Below are 12,853 nucleotides of genomic sequence, written 5' to 3' on the forward strand. Positions count from 1 at the left end.
CAACCACTCTTCATAGCTAGCGCCTTCCATACCAGGCAACATCCTCGTAAACTTTCTCTGCACCCTCTCCAAAGCGTCCACATCCTTTTGGTAATGTGGCGACCAGAACTATATACAGTATTCTAAATGCGGCGGAACCAATGTCTTGTACAATTTTAACATGACATTAACATGGACTCTAAGAAAATCAAGGAATACTGGAATTAATTGGGAGTGGAGTTGAAGTTAGATCAGTGATGAATTAACTGAATGGGAGCAGCTAAATAAACTAAATGGCCAACTCCTGTTACGTTCTTAATAAAATCGTAACTATTTAATGCCAAGCCAAATAAAACCCTTGCAAATGTTTCGGATGTTGCAAGTCCGAAACAAAAACAGAAATTGGTGGAGAACCGTCACTGGACCAGAAACGTTAGCTGTTTTCTCTACAAAGATGCTGCTGAGTTTCTCAAGAAATGACTGTTTTTGTTCCTAATTATTCAATTGTGAACGGCGTAAAAGATATTAAGAGTTGTGTTAGAAATTTTTGGCTAGAAAGTTCCCCCTCCCCAAAAAATACTTTTTGGCTCTCAATCATTTGTCAAAACAACGCTAACAATACCCTTGAAACGGAAACGGAACTGCGCCCTCCCAAAGTTGGCCCGCGCCTGCTGCCACATTTCCTTTTTCAGGCATTTTTGTTTGAATTGTGTGCAATGGACCAATCACGCATCTCGGCCTGCCGCCAGCCATGCAGTCACCCCTCCCCACAGCGCAGACGTCACCGCGTCACCGACGTGGCCCGCCCCATTATGACGCCAGCGCGACTATTAAAGCAGCCGCGCCCGCAGAGAGGTGCTAGAGATCTCTTGCAGCGACTCCTTGTTGTCAGCTTGTAAGAGCTTAAGCGTTGACGAGTCGAGATCGTTTTTCTCACCCAGAGAAAAGTTTGAAACCACAAAACTTAAAAAAATGGTAAGCTCCCCGTCGTCGGTCGCAAATGTGTAGTGTTAATGGAAAGAAAAATTTATTGATTTGCATCTTAATTTTATTTTTCGTTTGTTTCCTTTCTTAAACTGAAACGTCAAAGTTGTCCGTGTTTCGGGTTTTTTCAACTCTGCCTGTGATGTAGGGAAAAGTCCGTTACCGGCGTTTGGTCTTTTCCCGCCTTTTGCGTAGTTAACGGTGCCTTGGGCCGGACATTTCATTCCGGGGAAATAAATTAAATTCTAACATTTCTACGTGGCCCGCCGGTATGTCTTTTTTAGGGGCGATTTTTTTTTTTAAAAAAACGAATTTACGAGAGTGTTGGGCGACGAGAATTTGAAATGAGGAAGTCTGCCCCTCTCTAAGGAAGTTTAAAATGGTGGCAGTTTGTTGAGCACGAGGCGCCCAGAAGGCGGTTTAACGGCATTCACTCGCTCATTGTCCCGCCGAACGCTGCAAATATTTCGAAAGTATATACGGCGGTTAGGATAACTCCTCCCCCTTCCAATCTTCGAGCCACAGCCCCTTTCAAACTTTTTGAAAAAATCTCGCTGGGAGCGCTTTTTTTATATCAAGAAACATTCGGTTGCAGTCCGCCTTATCGACCTAACCAGAAGTCGACGCAGCTTCAGATGTAACTTTTTTTTTCAGTTTTATGTTGCGGAGATTTATTTCTTTTCTCGAGGAACTGCTGGATGATCTCCGTGTGGAAAGATGATGTAATTAGTAATCGGTCACATGGCTGATTGCTCATTCATGAGATCGGGCTGACCTCAACGGCACAAAAAAGCTCTTTGGTACATTTTCCCCTTCCTCAACCATAGACAACTAATTCAATGGCACTCTCTGCCCTGCATTGCTGGCTTTAAAATATTGAAGTTTTTGTTTGTTGTCTGTTTCCACTCCGGGTTTTCAGTGCTTTTTTTCTTGTAAAGTCTTTAACTTCCAAACTCTTTTTGGGTTTGGGCTCTGGTATGTTCCGCACCCATGCATCGATGTACTGCAACTTCTAATTTGAAATAGATCCAAATGACTTATCCCCTGACTCAGCAAAATGCTGTACAATAAAGACCTACTGTGCACACTTGAACTGGTGACTGCACAGATTATGATTTAAGCTTGGTATTTTCCAAGATGAGATTGTTGCTGGAGTTCATTTTGATCATCGATCTGTTTTCCAACAGATGTTGGCTTGCACTAACTCAGTGTGGAATGCTTAGATTAAATTTATTACATTATTTTCTTTTCTCTCCTAAAGCGTGAGTGCATCAGTATTCATGTTGGCCAGGCTGGAGTCCAGATTGGAAATGCCTGTTGGGAGCTTTACTGCTTGGAACACGGCATCCAGCCTGATGGGCAGATGCCCAGTGACAAGACCATTGGAGGTGGAGATGATTCCTTCAACACGTTCTTCAGTGAGACTGGAGCAGGCAAACATGTTCCACGAGCAGTGTTTGTGGACTTGGAGCCAACTGTAATAGGTAGGTGATAGCATGGGTGACAGTTGCCTTCAGATCTCTTCTCTAGTTATGCTTGAGCCTAATTTCATCCCACGATTGCACATGTTAATAAATTGCTGAATTTTGTCTCACCATCCTAGATGAGGTTCGTACTGGTACATACCGCCAGCTGTTCCACCCTGAGCAGCTGATCACTGGGAAGGAAGATGCAGCCAATAACTATGCCCGTGGTCACTACACAATTGGCAAGGAGATCATTGACTTGGTTCTGGACCGCATCCGTAAATTGGTGAGCTGGCTGTTAAATCCCATTTTTAGGTTTTGATTTAATCCTTGCTAAAACTCACTGTTCAATCTGTGTAGGAGCTGTTTGCCCACTCTGTATATAGAAAATTTCTTCTTGTAGTCTTCAAATAAGTCTTTTGTTCTAGGCTTATAATTAACCACATTCAATAAAAATAATAGTTACTGAGTAACAAATACACTGTACTTAATATGCTTGTGGTATCTGTTTATTTTAAAACAGGCTGACCAATGCACAGGTCTGCAAGGTTTCCTGGTCTTCCACAGTTTTGGTGGTGGCACTGGCTCTGGGTTTACATCTCTTCTGATGGAACGTCTCTCCGTTGACTATGGCAAGAAATCCAAGCTTGAATTCTCCATCTACCCAGCTCCCCAAGTGTCCACTGCAGTGGTGGAGCCTTACAATTCCATCCTGACAACCCACACTACCCTGGAGCACTCTGATTGTGCTTTCATGGTTGACAATGAAGCCATCTATGACATCTGCCGAAGAAACTTAGATATTGAAAGGCCAACTTACACCAACCTGAACCGCCTCATCAGTCAGATAGTATCCTCTATCACTGCCTCCCTTCGCTTTGATGGTGCCCTGAATGTTGATCTGACCGAGTTCCAGACCAACTTGGTGCCATATCCCCGTATCCATTTCCCCTTGGCCACTTATGCACCAGTTATCTCTGCTGAGAAGGCATACCATGAGCAGCTTACAGTAGCAGAAATAACCAATGCATGTTTTGAGCCAGCCAACCAGATGGTCAAATGTGACCCTCGCCATGGCAAGTACATGGCCTGCTGTCTCCTTTACCGTGGTGACGTAGTGCCGAAAGATGTCAATGCTGCTATTGCTACTATTAAAACTAAACGTACCATCCAGTTTGTGGATTGGTGTCCCACTGGTTTTAAGGTTGGTATTAACTACCAGCCTCCTACTGTGGTTCCTGGAGGTGACTTGGCCAAGGTTCAGCGGGCTGTATGTATGTTGAGCAACACCACAGCTGTTGCTGAAGCTTGGGCTCGCCTGGACCACAAGTTTGACCTGATGTATGCCAAACGTGCCTTTGTTCACTGGTATGTTGGTGAGGGTATGGAGGAAGGAGAGTTCTCGGAAGCCCGTGAGGATATGGCTGCCTTAGAGAAGGATTATGAGGAAGTTGGTGCTGATAGTGCTGAGGGTGAAGAAGAAGGAGAGGAGTATTGAGTTCAGACTTAAATGTTGTCTTGTTCTGCTTTTATTTGTATTCTGATTCTGTGCCTTACTTTTCTCCTGTGAAACCTGTTAATAAAACTTTCCTGAAGTGATTACTGTATGTGACTGTCTTAATGTCTCCTGACAGTGGTGGGGTTCATCTGAAATGGATGAAGTGCAATATATCTTGACTAGCTGAAAGTAGGCTTTACTACCTATCCTTACACTATAACTACACTTTCTTATATTGGGTGGCTTAGTGGTTAGCACTGATGCCTTGCAGCACCAGGGTTTTGGTTCAATTTCAGCCTCTGGCAGCTGCCAGTGTGCAGTTTGCACATTCTATCCATGTGTGTAGGTTTCCTGAGTGCTCGGGTGAATTGGCTATGCTAAAATTCTCAGGGGGGAGAGGGATTGGTTACTCTCCAGAGGGTTGGTGTGGCCTTGTTGGGCTGAAAGGCCTGTTTACACACTTAGGAATCTAATCTAAACTCTTGTAGGGAGTTGGTGGAAGTGTAAAACATATTTTTGTTTGCAGGACAATTTGGTCAATAGCCAATACTGCATTTACTACTGCGGTAGATGTAAAAGGTTTTAAGGTCAAAGTGTCTCTTGAGCCTTTCCTTCAAACTGTTTTCTATTAGTTGACCCTTGTGACAAAAGGTGGTGACAAAAGGGTTCCTTAATCAATTGACTGGGGCCTGGCTGGTATCTTAGCATCACCTCATCACCCATACTAGTGTGCTTCCAATTAAACCTGTTAGACTATAATCTGGTGTTGTGATTTTTTTTTTGTTTTAAACTCCTTGCCCAAGTATTTGAATAAAAGATCAAGGCTTTTTAAAAAAAAACCCACAGCTCAGAAGGGGTGTCATACAACAGCAAGGTTGTTGTAACAGCTTGATTACTTTCTCTTAAAGCAGTTTAATGTCTACCATGAGTTGGTGGTTTTTATTTAATCAACTTGGCATGAATGGGACTCAAACCCAGAGGTTGGGGCAATTGCTACTACATCACCCAGAATCCCTAGTGCCTTGTGTAACTTGTTTGGAAGTACCTCCTTTCCAATATTCTTCAGTTTCAGAAGCGTGAGATGGTAGGTAAATGATACCTATTGCAGTCACATTTCCATGTGCACCAGATGTGGAAGAGCTGGTATTGGATTCAGGTGGACAAAGATTTTTTTTTAAAAAAAACAACCAGGTTATAGACCAACTGGTTTATTTAGAAGTTTTTTTTGAGCACTTTTTTTAAGCAGCTAGCTGTGGAGAAGATCATTAAGATACAACATATAGCTTAATATTGTACCATAGCTACTCAAAGGTTCAGCATTCTGAAAGCTTGTGCTTCCAAACAAATCTGTTGGCCTATACTTGGTGTGGTTTTTTTTTAAAAACCTTGAACATGCAGCCACTTGTGATGTGAGTAGGGACAATATATAGGGGTTAATTTGAGATAAAGCACCTGGCCCTGTAGGATCAGCCTTGTTTCAGTATTTTGTGCTAGCTGAGGTTCTTATCAGTTCCAGGCTTGTTGGGAGCAGACAGCTGCTTGTTTCCTTGCAAACTCATTTCCACTTATGACCTGATTGAACTTTGTAACCATGAACTTTGGGAATCATTTTGGCATGCATTGGTAACCAATGCGTTCATGATTTCTACAGCCACCTCCAATACTCTGGGATGCAGACCATCAGGTCCTGGGGATTTATCAACCTTCACACCTAACAGTCTGTCCAACACAATTTCCTGCTGAATATAAATTCCCTTCAGTTCATCCATTACCCTAGGTCCTTCAGCCCCTATTACAGCTGGGAGATTGCTTGTATCTTCTCCAGTGAAGACAGATCCAAAGTACCTATTCAATTCTTCTGCCATTTCCTTGTTCCCCATAATAAATTCACCCGTTTCTGTCTTCAAGGGCCCAATTTTAGTCTTTCTTTTCCCATGCCTAAAAAAGCTTTTACTATCCTTCATCTTTTTGGCCAATTTGCCTTCGTACCTCATTTGTTCTCCACGTATTGCCTTTTTAGTTATCCTCTGTTGCTCTTTAAAAGTTTCCCAGTCCTTTGGCTTCCCGCTCATCTTTTCTATGTTATACTTCTCTTTTATCTTTATACAGTCCTTAACATCTCATCAGCCACGGCTGCCCCTGCCTCCCCTCAGGATCTTCCTTCCTCTTTGGAATGAACTGATCCTGCACCTTCTGCATTATATCCAGAAATACCTGCCATTGTTGTTCCACTGCCATCCCTGCTAGAGTATTGAACCTTGAACTTTGGCCAGCTCCTCCCTCATAGCTCTATAGTTCCCTTTGTTCAACTGCAATACTGACACTTCCAATTTTCCCTCTCCAATTGCAGATTAAAACTTATCATATAATGGTCACTACCTCCTAATGGCTCCTTTACTTTGAGGTCCCTGATCAAATCTGGTTTGTTGCGCAACACCAGATCCAGAATTGCCTTCTCCCAGGTAGGCTCCAGTATAAGCTGTTCTAAGGATCCATCTCAGAGGCATTCCACAAACTCTCTTTCTTGGGGTCCAGTACCATCCTGATTCTCCCAGTCTACCTGCATGTTGAAATCCACCATAACAACTGTAGTAATACCTTTTGCGACAGGCCAATTTCAACTTACACCCTACATCCAGACTACTGTTTGGGGGCCTGTAGATAACTCCCATTAGGGTCTTTCTACCCTTAGAATTTCTCAGCTCTATCCATACTGACTCTACATCTCGTGATTCTATGTTCCCCCCTCGCAAGGGACTGAATATCATTCCTTACCAAAAGGGCCACTCCACCCCCTCTGCCTGTCAGTCTGTCCTTTCGATAGTACATATAGCCTTGAATATTCATTTCCCAGGCCCTGTCCACTTGAAGCCATGTCTCAGTTAACCCCATAATATTGTACCTGCCAATTTCCAACTGAGCCTTGAGCTTATCCACCTTATTTCTTATGCTTCGTGCATTCATATCAAATATTTTTGATTTGTTACTCTCCTCACCCTTCCTATCAATCCCTATTTCACTTGACCATACTGTATGATCCCTTCTGGAATTCTCTGCTCTGTTGATTCTGTTGTCTTTCTTAAATTCTCTTTCCCTTTAACTTCCTTCTTGAATTTCCAGTTTGTCCCCTCCCTCCCACTACTTCATTTAAACACACCTGTGTTGCAGTGGCAAACCTGCCTGCCAGAATGCTGGTTCCCCCACCTATTAAGGTCCAACCCGTCCCTCTTGTATAATTTATCCTTACCGTAAAACATACCCCAGTGATCCAAGAATTTAAATCCTTGCTTCCTGCACCAGTTCCTCAACCACATATTCAAGTCCATTATCTCCCTGCTCCTGCCTTCTCCAGCCTGAGAAACTGGAAGCAAACCGGAGATAACCACCCTGGAAGTCCTTGTATTCAGCTTTCTTCCGTGTTCTCTGAAGTCCCGCTGTAGTATGTCCCTCCTCTTCCTGATGTAATTTGTGCCGACATGAACCACCACCTCTGGCTCTTCACCTTCACCCTTGAGGATTCCCTGCCCTCTGTTGGTGATGTCCTGGATCCTGGCACCAGGAAGGCAACACGCCATCCTCAAATCCCGCCTGTTGCTGCAGAAACCCCTTTTAGTCCCTCTCACTATTAACACGGCTTTGCATGATGTCTGACTCCTCGGCTCTGCCTTCACGCCTATTTTCGATTGGCAGACCTGTCCGCCTCTCAGACTGGCAGTGTCATCTGTCTCGACAGTTTCCAAGAGAGTCAACCTGTTCACGTGAGGTACGTCCCCTGGGATCTCTTGTACTTGAATCATCTCTTCCTTCCTCATTGTCATCTCCCTTCTCTCTTCTGATATGCTCGGTGTAATGACCTCGCTGAAGGTTCTGTCCAGAAAATTCTCATTCTCTTGGAGGAGCCTGAGGTCATCTAGTTCTTTCTTCAGCTGCAACATGCTCCTTCAGAAGCTGAATGTGTACATACTTTCCACAGCTATGAGAGCCAGAGACATCATCAGTGTCCCTGACCTCCCACATCATGCACACAGTACACTGAATCAGGTTGGCAGTCATGTCTTCACCCTCTTCAAACTGTGGTGTAATCTTATGAGTCTGTGGCATAACCACAGACTCTCACTTTTCTCACCAGACACTTCCCTCGACCCCTTTTTTATTTGCTGAGAGTCTGTGGACTCTTAAGGGTCTTAGAACAGACCTACTTAAATAGCACTCACTAACCTTCCCAACAGCCTCTGTGCACTGACCTCACTTCAACCCAGCTCCCGCCCCTCTCTGCTGCAAAAAGGACCACTGGCTTCGAGGTAAGTACTTAAATAGCACTCACTAACCTCCCCAACGGCCTCTGTGGTCCGACCTCACTTCCGCCCAGCCCCCACCACTCTCTGCTGCAAAAGAGGCTTGGTTTCAGAGACAAGCTGAATTGTGGAACATGATCCCAAAATACTAATAAGCAATTGAGATAGCCAAAGGAAATAGGAGCAATAATTGATTGTGGGCTTCCTTTGAGAGATGCAGTTCCATCACTTCTGAGTTCTGGTCTAAATATTCTCTAGCTTTCCTGTCACTGGCACATGATCTAAGTGGCAGGAGTTGTAATAAATCTGCCAGGTGAAATCACTCTGCCTGTCATGACTCCTGCCTTTTCTTAGATCATTATGGTGAGAGCAGAATGTCTGTTGTTGCAGCAGGAAGTCTCTTGTGCCAGTTTTCAGGAAAAGACTTAACATTTTTGGATCCACCCAATTTCTCATTTCCCTCCACTATTCTCGTTTGCATTTTACACAGGAACTGTGTGCACCTTCCCTGAGGAAGTTCAGGACCATGATCTTTTGCAACATGCCTTAATGTATTCCAGAAATGTCCAGAGCACTTCATGTATAATGAACTGTTTTGAAGGGCAGCATTTATGATGTCAGCAGGGGATTTTCTGCATTACACATTTTTGGGTTAGATGAAACATGGGCTAGGGCTTTCTGCTTCTACGCTCACCAATCATGGTTTTTCTACCCATTTATTTTAATGGCATATCACAAGTTTACAGACCGGTCAAAGTTATACCTTGGCTTCTCCACTCTATTCTCCCCCTACAAGAGAAACCTATCTGCATGAGTACACTCACCTTTGTGATGGTTTTAGTAAGGAAGTTTTGTATTCTTTGACAGAACCTTGGATGATCTGCACCAAGGTCTATTTATATTGCATTGATTATCCCTTGTTCCTCACTGATGGTGCAGGTTGGGTGAGACATGGACTTCTGGAGAGAGACACAACCGCTGGTGATCACTTTTGTGACTATGCAACTGACAAACATAAGCTGCAAATCACAAAAATGACAGCAGCAGCTGTGAGATAATGCAAGCTCTTCTCAAACTGACAGAAGAGCAGGCCTGCAGAATCTGGAAATCTGACACAGAGGTCAAACATCTCTTGACAAAAATTGTGATGCAAAGGAGATGATGGCACTTAGATATAAGATGTAGGAGCAGAATTAGGCCCTTCATCCCATCGAGTCTGCTCCACCGTTCAATTATGGCAGATCTGTTTCTCAACCCCATTCTCCTGCCTTCTTAAACACCTTGATCCCCATACCCATCAAGAACCTATCTGTCTCAAATGCACTCAATGACTTGGTCTCCACAGCCATCTGTGGCAATGAGTTCCACAGATTAACCACTCTGAAGCTGTGCCCTCGGGTCCTAGTGTCCTACTAGTACAAACATCCACTTTCACTCTATCCAGGCCTCTCAACTGCCCACAGTATTCCCAATGAAGTCTGACCAGAACCTTAAATAGCCTCAGCAGTGCAGCTCTGCTTTTGTATTCTAGCCCTCTTGAAAATGAATGCTAACATTGCATTTGCCTTCCAAACTGCCAACTGAACTTGCATGTTAATTTTAAGAGAATCCTGAGCTAGGACTCCCAAGTCCCTTTGTGCTTCAGATTTCCAAAGCCTTGCACTTTTCAGAAAATAGTCTAAACCTCTTCTTTCTACCCAAGTGAATAACCTCACACTTTCCCACATTGTATTCCATCTTCCCACTTCTTTGCCCATTCTTCTAGCCTGTCCAAGGCCTTCCATAGCCTCCCCTCTTACTCAACACTTCCTGTCTCTCCACCTATCTTTGTGTCAGCTACAAACTTAGTAACGATGCCCTCAGTTCCTTTGTCCAGATTGTTAATATAGAACATGAATAGTTGTGGTCCCATATGGACCCCTGTGGAACTAGCTGCAATCCTGAAAAAGACCCCTTTATCCCTACTGTCTGCCTTCTACCAGTCTGTCAGTCCTCTATCCATGCCAGTACCTTACCCCTAACACTGTGGGCTCTTATTTTATGTTGAACTTGCTCTTTACTTCTTCAGAGAATGACCTCCTCTCAATGAAGCCATGCTGACTCAGTCCTATTTTACCATGCAGTTATATTAGAAATGCAAGTTCAGAAAAGATAAAACTCTGCACAAAGACAAAGCAGAAACAGCCGCTATCTCAAAATGTCTGGGAGGTTATTGATTTATCCCATTCTTAAACATATGGAAATTTTCAATTGGAAGAAAACCAAATATGGGCCTTTCCATCCACAAACATGCTTATTCCTAGCAATCTCCTTTAAAGTGTACTTTGGCCCATCTAAGATATATCAGATCTTGACAGGAAGAAATTACTGCATTGTCCAAAGAAGAGACTGAATTCAGGATCTTGATTTGAAGGAGAAGCCAGCAGTCTCTGGTGTCTAAGTCAAACAACTTGCTGACACTTAATGGCTCATTGGAATTAGCTACTTGAGGTGGGTGACACACAAGGATCTATAAGCCAAGTGTACAGGGAGAAAGTTCCAAAATTGCCATTAGTGCTGTAATGGACCAGACCAAACCCCCTTCAAATTATATTCAGAAGATGTCTGGACTTTAAAGCTTGCTTATTTTAGGGAAAGTGTAAAATGTTGCGTTCCACGTGCACTTTGATTGGTCAAACTACTTGACATTAAGGAAAACACACTTTATTTTTACTCTACAGTTAAGATACAGACAAAATAAAGAATTGGCTTCACTGTAACTCTATCAAAATGCTTAGTGAATACTAGATATATTAGCCACGACTAATAATTGACTGTATGAATATAGTAGCATCCCAGAAACACGCCGTTGGCAAAGGCAAGTTCAGTAAAACAGATTCACCCGCATGCATTTCTCGCAGCAGAAAGAGAACTCCAGCCTTTAACTGTAACGGAGAGAGGAATAAGAGCTTCCACATTCAGCTTCAAGACTCTAGCATCTACAGAAAACTAAAAATTGTGGTTCTGTGGGAGCTTGACCCCACCCATTCAAGCTGCTTCCATTGTTCCAAGTTAATAAAAACCTCCAAGACCTCACAAGCTGCTTACTGTATTGGCATTGAGCAGACTGCTCGCTACCTCTGTCTCAACCTTTCTTCATAAAAAAAGGAACAAAATGCATCTCTTAAAGCCATAGTGTCATCACAGTACCAAGGAAGCCTTAGCCAAGCACTTTATCAGAGTGATCAAAATATACATTTCAATAACAATTCAAGTTGAGAAAAAAATAGTGAGTTTTAAGAGTAATACCCTCTCAAGACTTGGTTTAATCAGATGCAGTTTCCCGTACACTTCCCTTCAACTCCAATTTCTGAAGAGAATTGGGATAATAGGAGTAATTTTAAGCTGACATGCTCATTGGGAAACTGACTGGATCATAGAATCATACAGTCATAGAGATGTACAGCATAGAAATAGATCCTTCGATCCAACTCCTCCATGCTGACCAGCTATCCTAAACTAATCTAGTCCCATTTGCCAGCACTTAGCCGAAATCCCTCTAAACCCTTTCTATTCATAAACCCAACCAGACTCCTTTTAAATGTTGCAATTGTACCAGCCTCCATACATGCACCACCCTTTGCGTGAAAAGGTTGCCCCTTAGGTCTCATTTAAATCTTTCCCCTCTCACCTTAAACCTATGCCTCCTAGTTCAGGACTTCTCCACCGCAGGGAAAAGACTTTGCCTATTTACCCTATCCGTGCCACTCATGATTTTATAAACCTCTACAAGGTCACCCCTTGGCCTCTGATGGTCCAGGGAAAACAGCTCCAGCCTATTTAACCTCTCCCGATAGCTCAAATCCTCCAACCCTGGCAACGTCCTTGTAAATCTTTTCTGAACCCTTTCAAGTTTCACAACATCTTTCCTGTGGCAAGGAGACCAGGATTGCATGCAATATTCCAACAGTGGCCTAACCAATGTCTTGTACAGCCGCAACATGACCTACCAAACCTTCTATTCAATGCACTAACCAATGAAGGCCAAACACCTCCTTCCCCAACCTGTCTACCTGCGACTCCACTTTCAAGGAACTATGAACATGCACCCCCAGGTCTCTTTGTTCAGCAACTCCCCAGGGCCTTAACATTAACATTTAAGAGGTAAAAACAATAACTGCAGATGCTGGAAACCAAATTCTGGATTAGTGGTGCTGGAAGAGCACAGCAGTTCAGACAGCATCCAACGAGCATCAAAATCGACGTTTTGGGCAAGAGCCATTCATCAGGATGAAGGGCTCTTGCCCGAAACGTCGATTTTGCTGCTCGTTGGTTGCTGCCTGAACTGCTGTGCTCTTCCAGCACCACTAATCCATTAACATTTAAGTCCTACCCTGGTTTGCCTTCTCAAAATGCAACACCTCATATTTATCCAAATTAAACTCCATCTGCATCTTCTCAGCCCATTGGCCCATCTGGTCAATCTGAGGTAACCTTCTTCGCTGTCCACTACACCTCCAATTTTGATGTAATCTACAAACTTACTAACTATACCTCCTCTGTTCACATCCAAGTCATTTATATAAATGATGAAAAGTAGCGGACCCAGCACTGATCCTTGTGGCACTCCACTGGTCACAGGCCTCCAGTCT

At 43.4% G+C, this 12,853-nt stretch overlaps 1 protein-coding gene and 1 long non-coding RNA gene across 2 annotated transcripts in view; one reads left to right on the forward strand and one right to left on the reverse strand.

The window, feature by feature from the left end:
• LOC140471317 (uncharacterized) overlaps positions 1-12,853 on the reverse strand; it is a 47,435-nt gene that overhangs the window by 17,964 nt on the left and 16,618 nt on the right. The window lies entirely within an intron of this gene.
• Positions 793-4,028, forward strand: LOC140471116 (tubulin alpha-1C chain). The gene is made up of 4 exons (XM_072567003.1): positions 793-954; positions 2,225-2,447; positions 2,567-2,715; positions 2,953-4,028. The coding sequence occupies exons 1-4, from the start codon at positions 952-954 to the stop codon at positions 3,925-3,927; spliced, it is 1,350 nt and encodes a 449-aa protein (XP_072423104.1). The 5' UTR covers positions 793-951; the 3' UTR covers positions 3,928-4,028.

This window comes from Chiloscyllium punctatum, chromosome X, assembly GCF_047496795.1.
Source record: "Chiloscyllium punctatum isolate Juve2018m chromosome X, sChiPun1.3, whole genome shotgun sequence".
NCBI classification, from domain to species: Eukaryota; Metazoa; Chordata; class Chondrichthyes; order Orectolobiformes; family Hemiscylliidae; genus Chiloscyllium; species Chiloscyllium punctatum.

What these genes read in the sequence shown, in the direction of transcription:
- LOC140471116 (XM_072567003.1), top strand. An exon ending in CTTGGAGCCAACTGTAATAG is followed by an intron (nt 2,448 to 2,566) that starts GTAGGTGATAGC and finishes TCACCATCCTAG; the next exon opens with ATGAGGTTCGTACTGGTACA. An exon ending in TGGACCGCATCCGTAAATTG is followed by an intron (nt 2,716 to 2,952) that starts GTGAGCTGGCTG and finishes ATTTTAAAACAG; the next exon opens with GCTGACCAATGCACAGGTCT.